At 40.9% G+C, this 14,952-nt stretch overlaps 1 protein-coding gene across 1 annotated transcript in view; it reads right to left on the bottom strand.

Moving 5' to 3' along the window:
- The window catches only part of CEP290 (centrosomal protein 290), a 255,158-nt gene that overhangs the window by 126,730 nt on the left and 113,476 nt on the right, over positions 1–14,952 (bottom strand). Inside the window, exons 28-30 of the mRNA XM_082255322.1 lie at positions 9,731–9,882; positions 8,121–8,232; positions 5,251–5,706 (exon numbers count right to left, since the gene is read on the bottom strand). Of these exons, the coding sequence (XP_082111448.1) occupies positions 5,251–5,706; positions 8,121–8,232; positions 9,731–9,882 (720 nt within the window). The remainder of the gene's footprint in view (positions 1–5,250; positions 5,707–8,120; positions 8,233–9,730; positions 9,883–14,952) is intronic.

Genomic DNA, 14,952 nt, shown 5'->3' with positions numbered 1-14,952 from the left:
ATCTATCTATCTATCTATCTATCTATCTATCTATCTATCTATCTATCTATCTATCTATCTATCTATCTATCTATCTATCTATCTATCTATCTATCTATCTATCTATCTATCTATCTATCTATCTATCTATCTATCTATCTATCTATCTATCTATCTATCTATCTATCTATCTATCTATCTATCTATCTATCTATCTATCTATCTATCTATCTATCTATCTATCTATCTATCTATCTATCTATCTATCTATCTATCTATCTATCTATCTATCTATCTATCTATCTATCTATCTATCTATCTATCTATCTATCTATCTATCTATCTATCTATCTATCTATCTATCTATCTATCTATCTATCTATCTATCTATCTATCTATCTATCTATCTATCTATCTATCTATCTATCTATCTATCTATCTATCTATCTATCTATCTATCTATCTATCTATCTATCTATCTATCTATCTATCTATCTATCTATCTATCTATCTATCTATCTATCTATCTATCTATCTATCTATCTATCTATCTATCTATCTATCTATCTATCTATCTATCTATCTATCTATCTATCTATCTATCTATCTATCTATCTATCTATCTATCTATCTATCTATCTATCTATCTATCTATCTATCTATCTATCTATCTATCTATCTATCTATCTATCTATCTATCTATCTATCTATCTATCTATCTATCTATCTATCTATCTATCTATCTATCTATCTATCTATCTATCTATCTATCTATCTATCTATCTATCTATCTATCTATCTATCTATCTATCTATCTATCTATCTATCTATCTATCTATCTATCTATCTATCTATCTATCTATCTATCTATCTATCTATCTATCTATCTATCTATCTATCTATCTATCTATCTATCTATCTATCTATCTATCTATCTATCTATCTATCTATCTATCTATCTATCTATCTATCTATCTATCTATCTATCTATCTATCTATCTATCTATCTATCTATCTATCTATCTATCTATCTATCTATCTATCTATCTATCTATCTATCTATCTATCTATCTATCTATCTATCTATCTATCTATCTATCTATCTATCTATCTATCTATCTATCTATCTATCTATCTATCTATCTATCTATCTATCTATCTATCTATCTATCTATCTATCTATCTATCTATCTATCTATCTATCTATCTATCCCAACAATTTAAATATACATAAAGCCAGTAGACTTTTAGTTAGTTTTGGTTGGATTATGGGTATTTAAAACTCCTTTCAGGTTTATTTTTGCTGGCTAGTGTCCAATTGCAGGGATTTTCCTTCACTTTCTGTCTTGTAGGCATACCAGGAAAATAAAATATTTCCAACTGTTTTAGTAAAAACTGTCCCCAGTTTTTCCCCAGTGTTTCTCCTCTCTTCCAATTCAGTAGCAACTCACCTATACTCCTAAGAAACCAGTCACCTAAAAAAACAATTTTTGCACATTTTTGCAGAAAAAAACAAACAATCACTAATTGAAGTGTACTATATCTCTGGCTGCTACAGTGTTTGTTAAATCTCTAAGACCCCGTTCAGACAGGGGCGACACGACTTGATGGGGCGACATGTGAAGTGCACCGCGACCTAGGCGCGACTTGCACGGACTTCATATCATTGAAGTCAATGCAAGTCACCTCCAAGTTGCCCCAAAGTAGTACAGGACCCTTTTTCTAAGTCGGAGCGACTTGTGTCGCTCCTATTAGAACGGGTACTGTGCTAATCAATGGCGAGCGACCCACCGCGACTTGTCAGGCGACCAAGTCGCCTGACAAGTCGTGCTAGTGTGAATGGGGTCTTACTATCCATCAGTCAGCTGTAATACACTTACAATGGTGGGTTGCTCGCTGTACCCCATCCTTTGTTTAAAAAAAGCTTTGCATTCTTTTCAGATTGCAAGGCGTTATGTGACTGGAGCAGGAGAGATCATGACATTCATTCACACTTCCCCCAATACTCAAAATGTATAACCCACAATAAATCATACATGAATAGAAGTTACAAAGTAGTTGCTGCAACTATAATAAAAAAAATATATGTGATGGAAATTAAATTTAAAAATCAGCTGGTGTCATAATTGAATATATTTTTTTATTTTAGTTTTTTTTTAAACAGTATTAGGTCTATTAACCTGCACTAAAATAAAACACGTATTGGGTCTCATGTAGCCTGATATGGAAATATGAATCTATATGCTCATCTGTTCAGCAATGTGTAAAATAGTGTAGAGGTATATAAATGTTATTTTTTTTACTGTATATACTGCCCCCCAGATTGTGTTTACTTTAAACTTGAATTTTCCTAACATGCATTTTTCTTGGAATCACACCTGGCTTATATAAAAGATTTTTATCATGAAAGATCTTATAAGTTAATAGAATCCCCTGTATTAAACTGACATTGTAGGAAACACATGTGGCACCCATGTCTACAGAAGACACCGCACTATGGAGAATAAAACAAAATGTTTCTGGAAGACATTAGAATTGCAGAACATTTAACGAAAGCACATTCACTCTGATCTACTCTGATCTAGACAAGTGACCTAAAATGTTTTGTAACAGGTTACTTCAAAATGAAAAATTAAGCAACTCATTTCTAACTTTAGCCTTGTCAGCTGTTTTGTCCATTTAGTATGTTTTTTTTTTTTCTCCCCAATTCACAGTAATACCTCCTGACAGAATATATTACTATAAATCAGATACTTAATGATAAATGAACACCAAATGTCTGAGCGTGCTTGCTATTCCACACTATGTCAATGGTTCCCATATAAACTTAATTCATCTTCTGTGTTAACTGGTGTCTACAAGTATACTCAATAACTACACAATTATATGTACTGAAACATTTTATAGTTAAGTGTTATTGCCTACTTGCAAAGGCATAAAGAAGCATTTCATCTAAAACTGTCATTGCTAATAATACGGAGCAACACAACTTTTCTGCAACTCGTGGAGACTCGAATAACAAGATCTTTGCATTTTGTTTTTCTTAAGCCTCGTACACACGCATCGATTATTGGCCAGAAATTTTCGGCCAATGTCCGATCGGCTGATTTTCGGCTTGTTAGTACGATGCTTTCGACAACCAACTCCGACTTTTCGGCCGAATAAAATCTGGTGTGCAGGCTATAAAATTTTTGTTGGCCGTCAACACAACGGCCGATTTTCCGTCAGTCAGTACAGATTTCGGCAGACAAAAATCTGATGAGCAAGACTGGGCATGCTCAGAGAAGAAAGAACACACGGAAAGTAAACCAGCACATGACATCACTTCTGAAGTAGATTTTTGTTGGCCGAGAAAATTCGTGTGCAGTCTAGGCACATTCCAACCAACAAAACACAACTCTGGACAAAAGTCGGACGATCGGTCGGCCGATAATCGTTGCGTGTGTACGAGGCATAAGGCTGCAACCTTGCTTAGAGTTGATTCATTGTGAGACCCCACTTTATCCTTTAGATAATATAATAGAATTTAAAAATTTTTGTACTTACCCCAAAATATTTTTTTCTCCTTAAAAGTCAATTGAGGAACACTTGAATTAAAAAAAACAGTCAAGTTATACTACTGTCACCTACAAGAGTTTGGGACACTGGCAAACAAAAACCTGTAAAAGCCAGCTCCTGTATAACTTTGCTGCCCAACATGTCTCCTTGCCCTGGTTTTGGAAGCAAGCAATACATAAAGCCAGAAAAAAAGGAAAAAAAAAAAAGAACCTGTGCCTTTTGGATACGAAGGAAACAAAATGTTATAGTAAGTACAAAAATAGTAAAGGCGGAGCAACGTGCTGACATCACCTGCAACTTTCGAGTCCTGGAAGGACGGGTGCTGCAGTTACGGCTGGTTGGCTGGCTTAGCTTGCTCCAAGGGGTATATACCATACGTTTGATGTAAGTGCAATCATTTGTATACAATAATAAAAGTTTTAAGGATTTTATGCTATAGTGAGCCTTTTATATTTTGGGAAATTATCGCTTCCCGGATGGGTGGTCCGTGTGTACACAATGGAGATCTCCAGATGATCTAAAGGCTCTGCCTGGGTTTGAAGCCACAAGCGTCACTGGCCTTCTGTGATAGGAGGTCTGTGCAAGCTGGAAAGCAAGCACTTTATCTATGGTGGAGGTGTCATCTGAATTATCACATATATGGTGGCAGATGATGTGGATATTGCTAAGGAATACATGCCTCACATTTGGATTTGATATTTTTTGCTTTGCCTGCAGGGCCCACAAAGTTGACCATCTTCTGAGAAGGTCGTCTGAGCATTCTACAATCGGGATATCAGGAAAAAGCACTAGGCCCTGTGAGGGGTCGAGTCCTTACTCGGGCAGCGAACAAGTAAACTGGTCTCAACCCACTCTGTAAATCAGGTTGTCCCTCTGGAGAGTGAGGATATCATTTTTGTCTTAAGGAAAAAAATGCATCTCATGGTGCAAAGTTCCCATCTTCATGGGAGCAGGAGGTCCAGGGCTTGGAGAGGTATCAAGAAGGAGAAACTGTAGTAAAAGGAAGGAAATGTTGAGCAGGTGAAGGTGATTCCACACACAAAGAGTTGGCAATGGGCTAAAAGGGGTGTACTGAGCACCCAAATCTTGATACCCAAGGTCCTGTCTAGTTGTACACACAGCTCTCTACGCCACGCACACACACACACTTGCAGAAGGCTTGCCACAGAGTTTAGCTAAATTCCAGTTTAATTCCCTATGCACGGAGTGGAAGTTAGGCTCTTAAGGTCTATAAATATTTACTTCCAAAGTAGATGAGGAAAAAGGAAGGGATTCCTCGGACCCTTCCACAGATCTCCTACGCTGAGACAGTGTCATGAGCATGTCTGAAGAGGTGACCCAACTGTTTCTGAATTCCAGTGCCCCTCAATTTTTTTATGTTAAGTGCTGTAGGAGGAGTTTAAAAACTATCAGACAGTTGCTATAATTACCACTCATAAACAAAGCAAGCTGGCTCGATACCTTTCCAGCCGAGAGGCCCAAGACAGGCCATGGTCTGGTAAATGTAATTATTTTCTGGAGTGTAATTCAACGTAGTTCCACTTTGAGTATTTGTATAACTGTTACCATTTTTCATTATGTTAAATGCTGATGAAGTGGTTTCAAATACTGAACCATCTGGCAAACTAAAGTATGATGAGTAAAATAATATATATAAATATCTATAAATATTGTACCCTAGTTTGTAAATTGCTTAGCATCAGGATGACTAACCTTTTGAGCTCCTCTAGCATCTTTAAGGGTGGCAATAAGCTCTTCCAAGCCCTTCAGCTTTAGCTCTAGCTCTAAGGCACGGGTCTCAGTATCCCTCCGTTCTTGCTGCACAAGCTGCATTTCATTAACAGTCTTCATCTTGTCACTCTGCAGCTCCATCATTGTCTTGGAGAATTTCTCCTGTTGGGCTAATGGAAGTGCACCACTAAACTGCCTCCTCAGTGTCTGAATTGTGTGACGAAGGTGCTTGGCTCGGTTTCTGCCTTCTAAACGGGCATAATATAATGCCTGCTCCTTATCATCTATCTTCTGCTCTAAACGTAAACTGTAGGCTTCTATTTTGTGCAGTTTGGTAGTTGTTGCTTCCAACTTTGCTACAGCAGTCGATTCACTGACTTGAAGAGCTACAATTTGCTGGTGTAATTTTGCAATCAGTGCTTTCTCATCACTCTGATCCTACAAAAAAAAAGGCACAGCACAAATATAAATAGCTTTATAATAGTGGCAAATATTATTTAACAGCTATGTGTGACAGTTGGTGGATTATTAGCTTCCTTATACAGTATATGGTACAAGTAAAAAGAAAGTCTACAGCTTCCTGATTTGCTACCAGAAAATCCATAAAATTATGGCTACATTAGCTAAAGTGCTCTAGAAGGGAAGAAAATAGTGCAAACTCTTAGCAACATGTGTTAAAGAATAAACAGCGCATAATTTTGTTTCTTTTAGATCTGACTAGAATCCAGCCATAAAGACTTAGAATGTCAACATCTAATATTTGTTAAAAAAATTTTTTTGTTTAAAACCAAAATATCTCAGAAATTAGCGAAACAGATTTATCATCCGCAATCAACATTCTTATCCTTAAAAATCCTTCACATAATAATAGATCAATTTTCTTCCAAAGTTGTTACATATATTATCACTTCCCATCTCAAATATCAACAGTGAGGGAGAGTGCTCTATGGAGGTTTTCAAGTCCTGAAAGATATGGACAGTCAGTACTGTAAAAGTCATAGTATTTCTTTGATGAATACATCAGTCTTCAGCTACATTCTGCTATACTATATTATTATTATACAGAATTTATATAGCGCCAAGAGTTTGCACAACACTTTACAAAAAGAGAGACAGTGCAGTTACAATTCAAGGCAAGAGGATTAGGAGGGCCTGTTTGTGAGAGCTTACAATCCAAAGGGAAGGGCAAGTGATACAAAAGGTAGTAACTGTGTGGGGGTGGGTTGTTCAATAAATTAAAATTTGGTTGTTAGCTGGAGGAAGAATAGGTTTGTTTTGAGATATGATTTTGGGGATAACCTATAGCCGGAGATAGCTGTACAGGTTGGGCTAAAAAGTGCAAGAGGATGGTAGAGGTTCTGGGAAAGTCCTGGAAATGAACATAGGAGGAGGTGACAATGTAGCTAGAGAACAGGAGGTCTTTGGAGTAAGGCTGCATTCACATGTCAGCGTATTGATCGCGGGCAGAATCGCCGCAATTCCGCCCGCGATCCGGAAATCATTGCAAATCGCGGGAGGCATGTGCGTTGCCCGTGATTTGCAATAGCACCCCAAACGCTGTGCGATGTTGCCGCGATTTCCGCCTGCCGAATCGCGGTAACATCGCGCAAAAAAAAATCACGGGACGCATTACGCTCCAAAGAAGCTCTTGTACGCAGCAACATCGCACACCGTTTGGGGTGCTATTGCAAATCACGGGCAACGCACATGCCTCCCGCGATTTGCAATGATTTCCGGATCGCGGCGATATTGCCCGCGATCAATACGCTGACATGTGAATGCAGCCTTAGGGAAAAAGATGGTTTGGTTAATATTTTAAGATGAGGCTGGGGTAGAATTGTGGACGGCTTTGTAAGTTGTTAGTGTTTTGAATTGTTTCATTGGGTGATCTGAAGCCCATGTAGGGATTGGCTGAGAGGGGTACTAGGCACTAAGCAGTTGGTAAGGAGAATGAGTCTGGCAGCAGCATGATAAACTAAAGGAAAGACTGTGTAGAGATAGGCCAATAAAGGGGGGAGTAGCAGTAGTTGAGATGAGAGATAGCAAGTGAGTAAATTAGCACCTTGGTGGTGTTGATGGTTAAGAGAGGGAGTATTATGGGCATATTATGGAGAATTCTGGGAATATTAGGGCAGCAAGATTTGGTCAGTAATTGGATGTTGAGCTGAAAGGAGAGGTCAGAATCCAAGATTACACAGAGCATAGCATAGCACAGCACATTATCAGCTCAGTTTTTTAAGATTGATTTTTAGGCAGTGGTATTGGATGCAATGCAAGATTATCCACTAACCAAGGAAGGAGGTGTAGATAGAGAATAGATGGGGTCCAAGGACAAAGCCTTGGAGGACCCCTATGGAAAGGTATATTTTTCATGTGCAAAAAGATGACCTTATTATAAGGGCAATAATCCTTCAGTGTAAAGTCAGCAGCCTGGGTGTCACAAACCACAGGTAAGAGAACTGACATGAAGATTACAATGATCCACATTATTATATTAAGGCGCTCTACCACTATGTGTCTTTCTAAGAAAGTTTGCATTAGGAATATACAAAAAGAATCTACTGACCATAAACACATTTTGCTATGATAAAAAAAAAAACAAATTGCATCCTGCTATGCAGGTAACATCTGTACAGCTTTTTTGCCAAGATGAATCTGAGTTCCAAAAACAGCATGAAATTGAGTAAGGTATTTATTACTTTCACGAAAAACATAGTATAAGTTAAAGACTTTACCGACCATGAACAATGTTTTGCATGTGTTAATTTAAGACAGCTGTTGCAGCAAACACAACATAAACTTCAGCATGAGCCTGATCCAGGCAGAAATAACAAGATATTTGAAGTGCCAACCTGGAAATCCAAGACTTGTTTCCGCAGAGACTCCACTTCCTTTTCTCTTGACTGCTGGCGATTAACTAATGTGGAGATTTGTGATTTGGCAATGTCAGAAAGGCTGCGTAATCTAGTGAGGGAAAACATATACACATACAAATTGAAAATTATATATACTATAAGATACTACTATATGAAAGTGGTAAAAAAATAGGATTTTTGTTCTTACTGTAAAATGCTTTTGAGGTACACCAAAAGTCCTAAACCTTTGGTTAATACTGCTGCCAACAAAAACATTGGCAAATTAAGCAGTACAAAAAGCAAAGATTTTACGGTAAGTACAAAAATCCTGTTTTCTGCCCTTTTAACTGGTACTTTAGACATTTATCTCTTGCAGCGCAGGGGGAACCCTACTGAAAGGAAGAGTGAAGTATGCCTTCCATGTATGATGACAGACCTTGTGCGAAGTAGGTTTCCTAGCCTTAAGCATCGCAGAAATAACTGATTCAGAGATGCCCCTGTCTCTCAGAACCTGGGCTTCAACTGCCATGCCTACAAGCCAGAAATGGCGATGCAAGATGGTAAATTGGTCCTCGAGACAGAAGATCAGTTTGTTGTAAATTCGGGAAGCCAGCAGACTCACATTTCACTTCCCCTATCTGTGGCACAGATGTTGGACAGCTCTGGGTATACGGATTACTCCCTTGGGCAAAGATGCTGCTGGCTGAGGAATTCTACCTGCCAATTATCCACACCTAGGATGTAAATGACAGACAAGCCTGGAATGTGAAGTAATGCCAAAGACAGGAACCACCATCAATCTTATCTCTCTTGCTCCTGCAAGACTACTGGTTCCTTGCTGATGGTGGATATATGCCCCTGCCATTGCATTGTCTAACTGAATCCTGTTGAAGGGTCCTGCTGGAAAACATCCTTTTTCCAGTGGTTTGCAGCCAACCAGCTGCAATGCTGATCTATGTATTCTGAAAGTGGGGACTCGGGGTACAAGGTTGAACACCATGTACTCTGTAGTACATGTAGTTCCTTGCAGAGCTTCAATAAACTCTTTCATCTGCTGGTAGTATAAGGTTATCCTGAGTTGGCCTACAGCTGTCTGCAAGTGTCCAGTCCTCCTGTAGGCATCTGTATAACCCAAATGTTTAAGAGTTCCTGTGTCCCTTCATGGAAGAGAAAGAAGATTTTGCTTTATCACTATGCTTTTTAATGGATTATTACTGATACTTCCTAAAATCTTGGAACAGTTAATATGCAGCCCCTAACCTAAAAAACATTTTGCATCTGTGTCCACCCCTTCGGTCTTAAAATTGCCAACTAAATGGCTGATTATGCATTATGCTGTTTTTTTACTTACCACATCCAGAGCATATGTAAACAATCAGGAGATAACATTTAAAACCTGTTAGTATGTATGGCAGATGGAAATATGTAGATACCATAATTATGTTGGTGGTTTACCAAAAGTTACCTAAAATTATATTTAGTCAGGTATTTGGTGCCACTTTGATATGCATTAAGGTATTAACTGAGTTCTTTATGTTCACATTTCCTGGTTTTCCTTAATGTTAACCTTTTCCATTTTCAAATAATGAATATAAACACACACTTACTTGGAGGCCTCCACCTTGAGTTCTGCTTCACTCTTCTCCAACCCTAGTATTCTCCTCCGATCTGCTTCATACACTTCTTTACTCACACTATTTGCAAGCTCATCCCTCAGTGCTTGCTCCACTTTTTGTGCCTCGAGATTAATTTTAGTGAGCTAAGAAAACAGTAATGAATATGTAATGTCAGTTTGGTAGCTACAACTCAGTTCTCTGCTTTCCTCCATATTAAAGAAAATGAAAACTTAAACAAGTGCAGGGGCAGTGACATACACCTACATTCTTTATTAACATAGCACCATTGTTTTTGTGTTTTGATATGAACCTGGCCTTCACAATGCTTAAGGTAACAGTGCTAAATGGTAGTCACCTTACGATTCTTGCAAGAGCCTCCTAATGTTCAAATTGATTCCTTCATCCCTTTAGCAGTCACTTAAATCCTATGTTTAGGCTTACAAATGGCATTGATATCTCTCCAAGTCAGGATAAAAGCCCATGTCTAGCTTTGTGGGTTTTTTTTTTTTATTAACTGCCTCCCAACTGCAGTATAAATAAAAGTCTGCCAAGCACTACCTACCTTTTCCAAGCTCCAATACTGAGCTCCTCTGCTGTCACCTTCCTGGCTGACCACACCCAGTGGTATTCAACCCACTTACTGTGAGCCCCAGAGTATCATGGATACAACCCTATAGGTGTGTGATCCAACCAGCCTGGGGTCACAGGAAAATGCTACCACCTGCTGCCAGGGGACAGAGGAAGAGCACCCTATGGCTTATAAAAAATACCAGTCTAAACCTTCTGAATTTAGGTAAAGCATTTATGTTTTGTACCTAGCTGTCCCATTACCTCATTAACCATAGTTGCCTATAACATTACTTTCTGAGAAGGCCCTTAGACTAAGCCTTTGAAAATGCACAACTGTGTGTTCAATGGTTGAAAAAGTTCTCTAAAGAAATCTCACAAACACACTTAAAAGCTTCAACAGGCCTGACCAAAAGCAGTCTGTGAAGTGTCAAACATTTGGCTGCAGTAAAATCTAAGTGCAACTGCAGCCTTTTGGATAGCATTATTGGTGTGACTGGTAAACTAATAAGCTTTAATAAGTATGGTTGAAAATCATTTAGTGGAACTGTTACAAATGAATGCCTAACAATCATGACTACATACTGTACCACTAAGTGTAATTATATATAACATGTTGGTTTTAATATTTTTCTTTAGCATAAAATATTACAGAAGAGAATAGATTTAGCTTTTTGTGTGTGTTTTTGATTAGAGTATTAACATAAAAAAGCATAAAGCAGTATATTTTGCAATGACACTGCACTGACACCAACATTGACACAAAAATAGAAATAGGAACAATGCAAGTGTCTGTTATATCAACAACCACCAACCAAAACCAAGCTTTTTTTTTTTTTTTTTTTTAAACCAGACAAGTTTATAATGCATAGTATGCAGTGTAAAATGTTAAAATGTATCTAAAACCCAGAAACAAAAAACAAAAATAATATTTGTCTGCTTACTAGTCCCTAAATGAGGTAGGCTTGCCTAGGGGCTCTTTCACACAGGAAGACTCCGCCAGCAGATCTGCCTGCTCAGCAGGGGATCTGTCCACTTATGCAAAGCAGACATGGACACAGGCCGCTTTCCTTTATGGGCGATCAGATGTAAACAGATCGCCTGACCGTTTACATCCAACTGTCAACCGATCTGATTCACCTGACGAATAGGGAAGGGATCCCCCATCCGGCTGTTTTTAGCAGACAGGATCGAATGGGATGTCGCTGAGTGTAAACAGACACTTGTCCATTTACATCTGCGGTGCCATAGAGTGCAATGGATGGTCTGATCGGGTCAGCCTGAAAAATGGACACACAAACTGTGTGAAAGAGCCCTAAGCTTTCATTTTTGTCTTTGAAATGTGTTAAAGCGCAAGTACACAAAACCTATATCTGTGTCTTCCACCACCCTAAGACTATTCTTGTGCACCTGTGCCTTAACACATCTCTGGGTCATAAGTTGAATTTTTGGGGATTTCATAATATTTGTTGCACACAATATAAAACCAAGCTTTTACTTTGAAACTTGCAGCAGAAAAAATGCAGATTGCATTTGGCTGGCTGTCTATGAACTGTCGGATACCTTTAATTTTTCTGTTTTTTAATTAGCCCTAGAAATTCAACTGTTACATAGTAGGTAAGGTTGAATAAAGACAATAGCCCATCCAGTTCAACCTGTGGCCGTACGATTGTCTATAATCATTTCTCATATCCCTGTATGTTGTGTTCTTTAAGATGTACATCCAAGAGTCTCTTAAAAATATCAATACTCGCCAATGAAACCACCAATTTTGAAAGAGAGTTCCACATCCATACCGCCCTGACAGTAGAAAACCCCTGAGCAGCTTAAGGTTAAACTGCTCCAATCTCATTGTGTGGCCCTGTGTCCTCTTCCACTTCCTGAGACTGAATAGGTATTTTACCTATGCTGGGATTACCCTTGAGGTATTTGTAAATCAATATAATGTCCCCTCTCAAGCGTATCTTCTCCAGCGAGAATAAATTTAGTGCTTGTAGTCAGTGGCGTAGCGTGGGGGGTGCAGGGGGGGCCGGCCGCACCAGGCGCAACATCTGGGGGGGGCGCATCCGCTCCGCACATGAAGTGCTCACACTCTGTCTGTCATAGGCTGCCGCCGCCCGCTCGCACTCGCAGCTCTCTGCCACTGGCCAGGCTGGCTCACTCACTGACTCTCACTGGCTGTGCGCAGCTCGGCTCCCGATCCGAGCCGCCGGGTCGCCCACTGTGGAGGGGGGGGGGAGGGACTAAGGTGCAGCGGCCGCCCAGCGCAGCACTGAGCGTGGGACGGGAGAGGAGAGAGAACCACCGTCCAACAGGCCAGGCAGCTCAGCTGAGGCAGAAGCAGAAGAAGAGAGAGGAGAGAGCCGAGGTCAGACGGTGCTGCAGGACGAGGGAAAACCTGGGAGGAGAGGAGAAAACCCAGCCTGCTGTGATCGGGTCCGGGACAGGTGAAAAAAAAAGGTAGGACTCAGGACTCAGGATTGGACTGGAGTAGTACTGGGCTGGCTGTGCCTGTGCTAGTAGTGACTGACTGACTAAGACTGACTGAGTGTGTGAGAAGAACACTGAAAAGATTTTGGAGATTTTGTATTTTGGAGCCATATGATTATGTAGCGCAGCTAGCGCTACCCATAGAGGATCCTCAGAGGGGATCTATTTTATGGGTAACCTGGCCTGCTGTAAGGGGGGAGATCTAAATGGGGGATGGGACCTCACCTCACCCTGGCCTGCTGTAAGGGGGGATCTATATGGGGGATATGATCCTCCATATAGATCCCCCCTTACAGCAGGCCAGGCCGCCAGGGTGAGGTTAGGTCACTCTGGGGTCCCCCATATAGATCCCCCCCCTACAGCAGGCCAGGGTCCGGACCTCACCTCACCCTGTCCTGCTGTAAGGGGGGGAGATCTATATGGGGGACCTGCCCTGGCCTGCTCTAAAGGGGGATCTATAGGGACCCTGCTCTAAAGGGGATCTATGCCATAGATCCCCCCTTTAGAGCAAGATCCCCATAGATCCCCTTTAGAGGAGGCCAGGGTCCCCATAGATCCCCTTTAGAGCAGGCCAGGGTCCCCAGAGATCCCCCTTTAGAGCAGGGTCCCCATAGATTCCCCACTTTATAGATTATATGGGGACCATTCTCTAAAGGGGGATCTATGGGGACCCTGCTCTAAAAGGTGATCTATAGGGACCCTTCTCTAAAGGAGGTTCTATGGGGGACCCTGCTCTAAAAGGTGATCTATGGGGACCCTTCTCTAAAAGGAGGTTCTATGGGGGACCCTGCTCTAAAGGGGGATCTATGGGGACCCTGGCCTGCTCTATAGGGGGATCTATGGGGGACCCTGCTCTAAAGTAGGATCTTTGGGGACCCTGCTGTAAAGGGGGATCTATAAGGACCCTGCTCTAAAGGTGGATCTATGGGGACCCTGCTCTAAATGGGATCTATGGTATACATTGATAATTGTTAATTTAATTAAAAATGTTTTAATACCGCTTGAATGTTTGTTTACATTTATTTATAAAAGTGTGTGTATATATTCATATATATATATATACACACACACGCACATGTGTTTGAGGTGCACACCCTAATGCCATAGGCATAACAGTTTGCTCAGTCAGTTTAGCAGCGAGTGAGCAGAGTCAGCAGTCTGGCGCTGCCACAGATTTCGCTAAAATTTCGCTATTGTCCTACGGATCCTCCTCCTAGCCAATCAGGAAGCGAGATCCGCTTCCTCATTGGCTGAAAGGTGAATGCATGCAATTGGCCGAGCTGCCGAGCAGGAGGCGGGAGGACTCGAGAAGACGCAGGGAACTGAGGAGAAGCCGCCGCTGCAGGTAAGTCTCTCTGCATTGAAAGGGGGCACACTGGTCATTCTGCATTGAAAGGTGGCACGCTGGTCATTCTGCATTGAAAGGTGGCACGCTGGTCTCTCTGCATTGAAAGGGGGCACGCTGGTCTCTCTGCATTGAAAGGGGGTACGCTGGTCATTCTGCATTGAAAGGTGGCACGCTGGTCTCTCTGCATTGAAAGGGGGCACGCTGGTCATTCTGCATTGAAAGGGGGCACGCTGGTCATTCTGCATTGAAAGGTGGCACGCTGGTCATTCCGCATTGAAAGGGGGCATGCTGGTCATTCCGCATTGAAAGTGGGCACGCTGGTCATTTTTCATTGAAAGGGGCACGCTGGTCATTCAAACTTGTATTTAGATGCATTTTACTTTAATTACATCAGTATTTTCATAACAAACAATACATGTGCTTAGGGGGTAAGGGTTTCTTTAACTAATCCAGTGGAAGAGACTCGAGTGCTAAAATCCACGGGTTAGGGGGCGCAAATTACTTGCCTTGCCCCGGGTGCTGACAACCCACGCTACGCCACTGCTTGTAGTCGTTCCTCGTAATTGAGGTCTTTCAGTCCCCTTTTTAATTTTGTTGCCCTTCTTTGGACTCTCTCCAGCTCTAGCACATCCCTTCTGAGGACTGGTGACCAGAACTGGACAGAATACTCCAGATGTGGCCTGATCAGAGTTTTATAAAGTGGCAGGATTATAGTTCTATCTCTGGAGTATGTTTTTTTTTATGCATGCTAAAATTCTGATGGCCTTGGTAGCTGCGGCTTGACATTGCATGCTTTTGCCCAGTCCGC

The sequence above is a fragment of the Pelophylax lessonae genome (assembly GCF_965119305.1).
Source record: "Pelophylax lessonae genome assembly, chromosome: 4".
NCBI lineage: Eukaryota > Metazoa > Chordata > Amphibia > Anura > Ranidae > Pelophylax > Pelophylax lessonae.
This window is presented reverse-complemented; position numbering and strand designations above follow the sequence as displayed.